This window comes from Salmo salar, unplaced genomic scaffold (genome assembly GCF_905237065.1).
Source record: "Salmo salar unplaced genomic scaffold, Ssal_v3.1, whole genome shotgun sequence".
NCBI classification, from domain to species: domain Eukaryota; kingdom Metazoa; phylum Chordata; class Actinopteri; order Salmoniformes; family Salmonidae; genus Salmo; species Salmo salar.
In genome coordinates, this window is record NW_025550449.1 from 158,308 (window position 1) to 160,000 (window position 1,693).

The 1,693-nt window shown below is 52.7% G+C and overlaps 1 protein-coding gene across 1 annotated transcript in view; it reads right to left on the reverse strand.

Annotated features, from left to right (window-relative positions):
• Positions 1–1,258: 1,258 nt before the first annotated feature.
• LOC123739466 (2-hydroxyacylsphingosine 1-beta-galactosyltransferase-like) overlaps positions 1,259–1,693 on the reverse strand; it is a 2,959-nt gene continuing 2,524 nt past the window's right edge. The window contains exon 2 of the mRNA XM_045713808.1: positions 1,259–1,693. This exon is cut by the window's right edge and continues 18 nt beyond it. Within this exon, the coding sequence (XP_045569764.1) occupies positions 1,318–1,693 (376 nt within the window). The 3' untranslated portion in view covers positions 1,259–1,317.

Sequence of the window (1,693 nt, forward strand, 5' to 3'; positions counted from 1 at the left end):
GGGTTTGGGGCCATTAGGGACAGTCTAGAGGGAATGAGGGAAGGAATAGGGGGCCATTAGGGACAGTATAGAGGGAAGGAGGGTTTGGGGCCATTAGGGACAGTCTAGAGGGAATGAGGGAAGGAATAGGGGGCCATTAGGGACAGTCTAGAGGGAAGGAGGGTTTGGGGCCATTAGGGACAGTCTAGAGGGAATGAGGGTTTGGGGCCATTAGGGACAGTCTAGAGGGAATGAGGGAAGCAGACAGACAGACAGACAGACAGACAGACAGACAGACAGACAGACAGACAGACAGACAGACAGACAGACAGACAGACAGACAGACAGACAGACAGACAGACAGACAGACCTTATGTCTAAATATACTTCATATCTAACTAACATTACATCTGGTATCATTCCAACCCTGTTCGGATGTACTGTAGACTGCAGTTTAACTGATTCATGAGTGAAATTAAATAAATAAAAATATATAGTCTGATTAAAGAATAGCTTAGCGTGTATGTTGTTGTTATATATAATAAATACATGTCTTGTTTATCCACAGTCGCTTGGTGAGCAGTGCTTCTCCTTCAGTAACTCACACAGTTTAACATAGTTGGTGTCGTTCAGAGACTCTCTTCTTCATCATTCCATTCCAGAGATAAGAGGAGGAGAGGGGAGAGAGAGAGGGAAGAGAGAGGAGGAGAGAGAGGAGGGGGAGATAGAAGAGAGAGGAGGAGAGGAGAGAGAGAGGGGGAGAAAGAGAGAGAGAGAGAGAGGAGAGGAGGAAAGAGAGGAGGAGAGAGGAGAGAGGGAGGAGAGAGAGGGAGGAGAGGAGGAAGGAGAGGAGAGAGGGGGAGAGGGAGGAGAGGAGGGGAGAGAGAGAGGGAGGAGAGGAGAGAGGGGAGAGAGAGAGGGAGAAGAGGAGAGAGTGGGGGAGAGAGAGGGGAGAGAGGAGTAGAGAGGGGGGAGAGAGAGGAGAGGGGGGATAGAGAGAGGGAGGGAGGAGAGGAGGAGAGAGGGGGGAGAGAGAGGAGAGGGGGGAGAGAGAGGGGAGAGAAGGGAGAGAGGGGGGAGAGAGAGGAGAGGGGGAGAGAGAGGAGAGGGGAGAGAGGAGAGGGGGGAGAGAAAGGGGAGAGACTGTTGGACTTTCCAGCTCCTTGGTTGTTGTTGTAAGCATTGGTTGTGAACCCTCCGTCCCAGACATCTCATCCCCGTCTGTCTGCAGTCTCCCAGAACGAGGACTGTCCTCCCCTAAACCCTAAAACCTCCTTCCTCTCTGAACTCCGACCCCAGAACAGAGTCCAGAAGGGCGTCTTTCTCCGCCCCCCCTTTTCACTTCATCTTCTTGTCGTTCTTCACCGGCGATCCGTTACGTTTGTGCTTCCCGTTAGCGACCGCTCCGTTGCTATGGCAATGTCCGTTTGCCTTGTCGTCGCCGCCGTCGCCGTGGGTAACCTCTCCCCCTTGCTCCTGAACCTTAACCTTTGACCTTAGCAGCCCTGCTATCCGGTAAAACAGGTAGCCAATCAGGGCCAGCCCCGCCCCTACGACCAACACAACGTCCAATAGGAAGTACTGGTAGGTGGGGACGGTGTAGACAGATGATCGTAAGTGGCTGGCGCCATGGTGACGGAGGATGTAGTTTATCCAATAGACTGCTCTCGTTACCGGGTGACCTGGTTGGTCCTTATGGATGGAAGAGAGGACC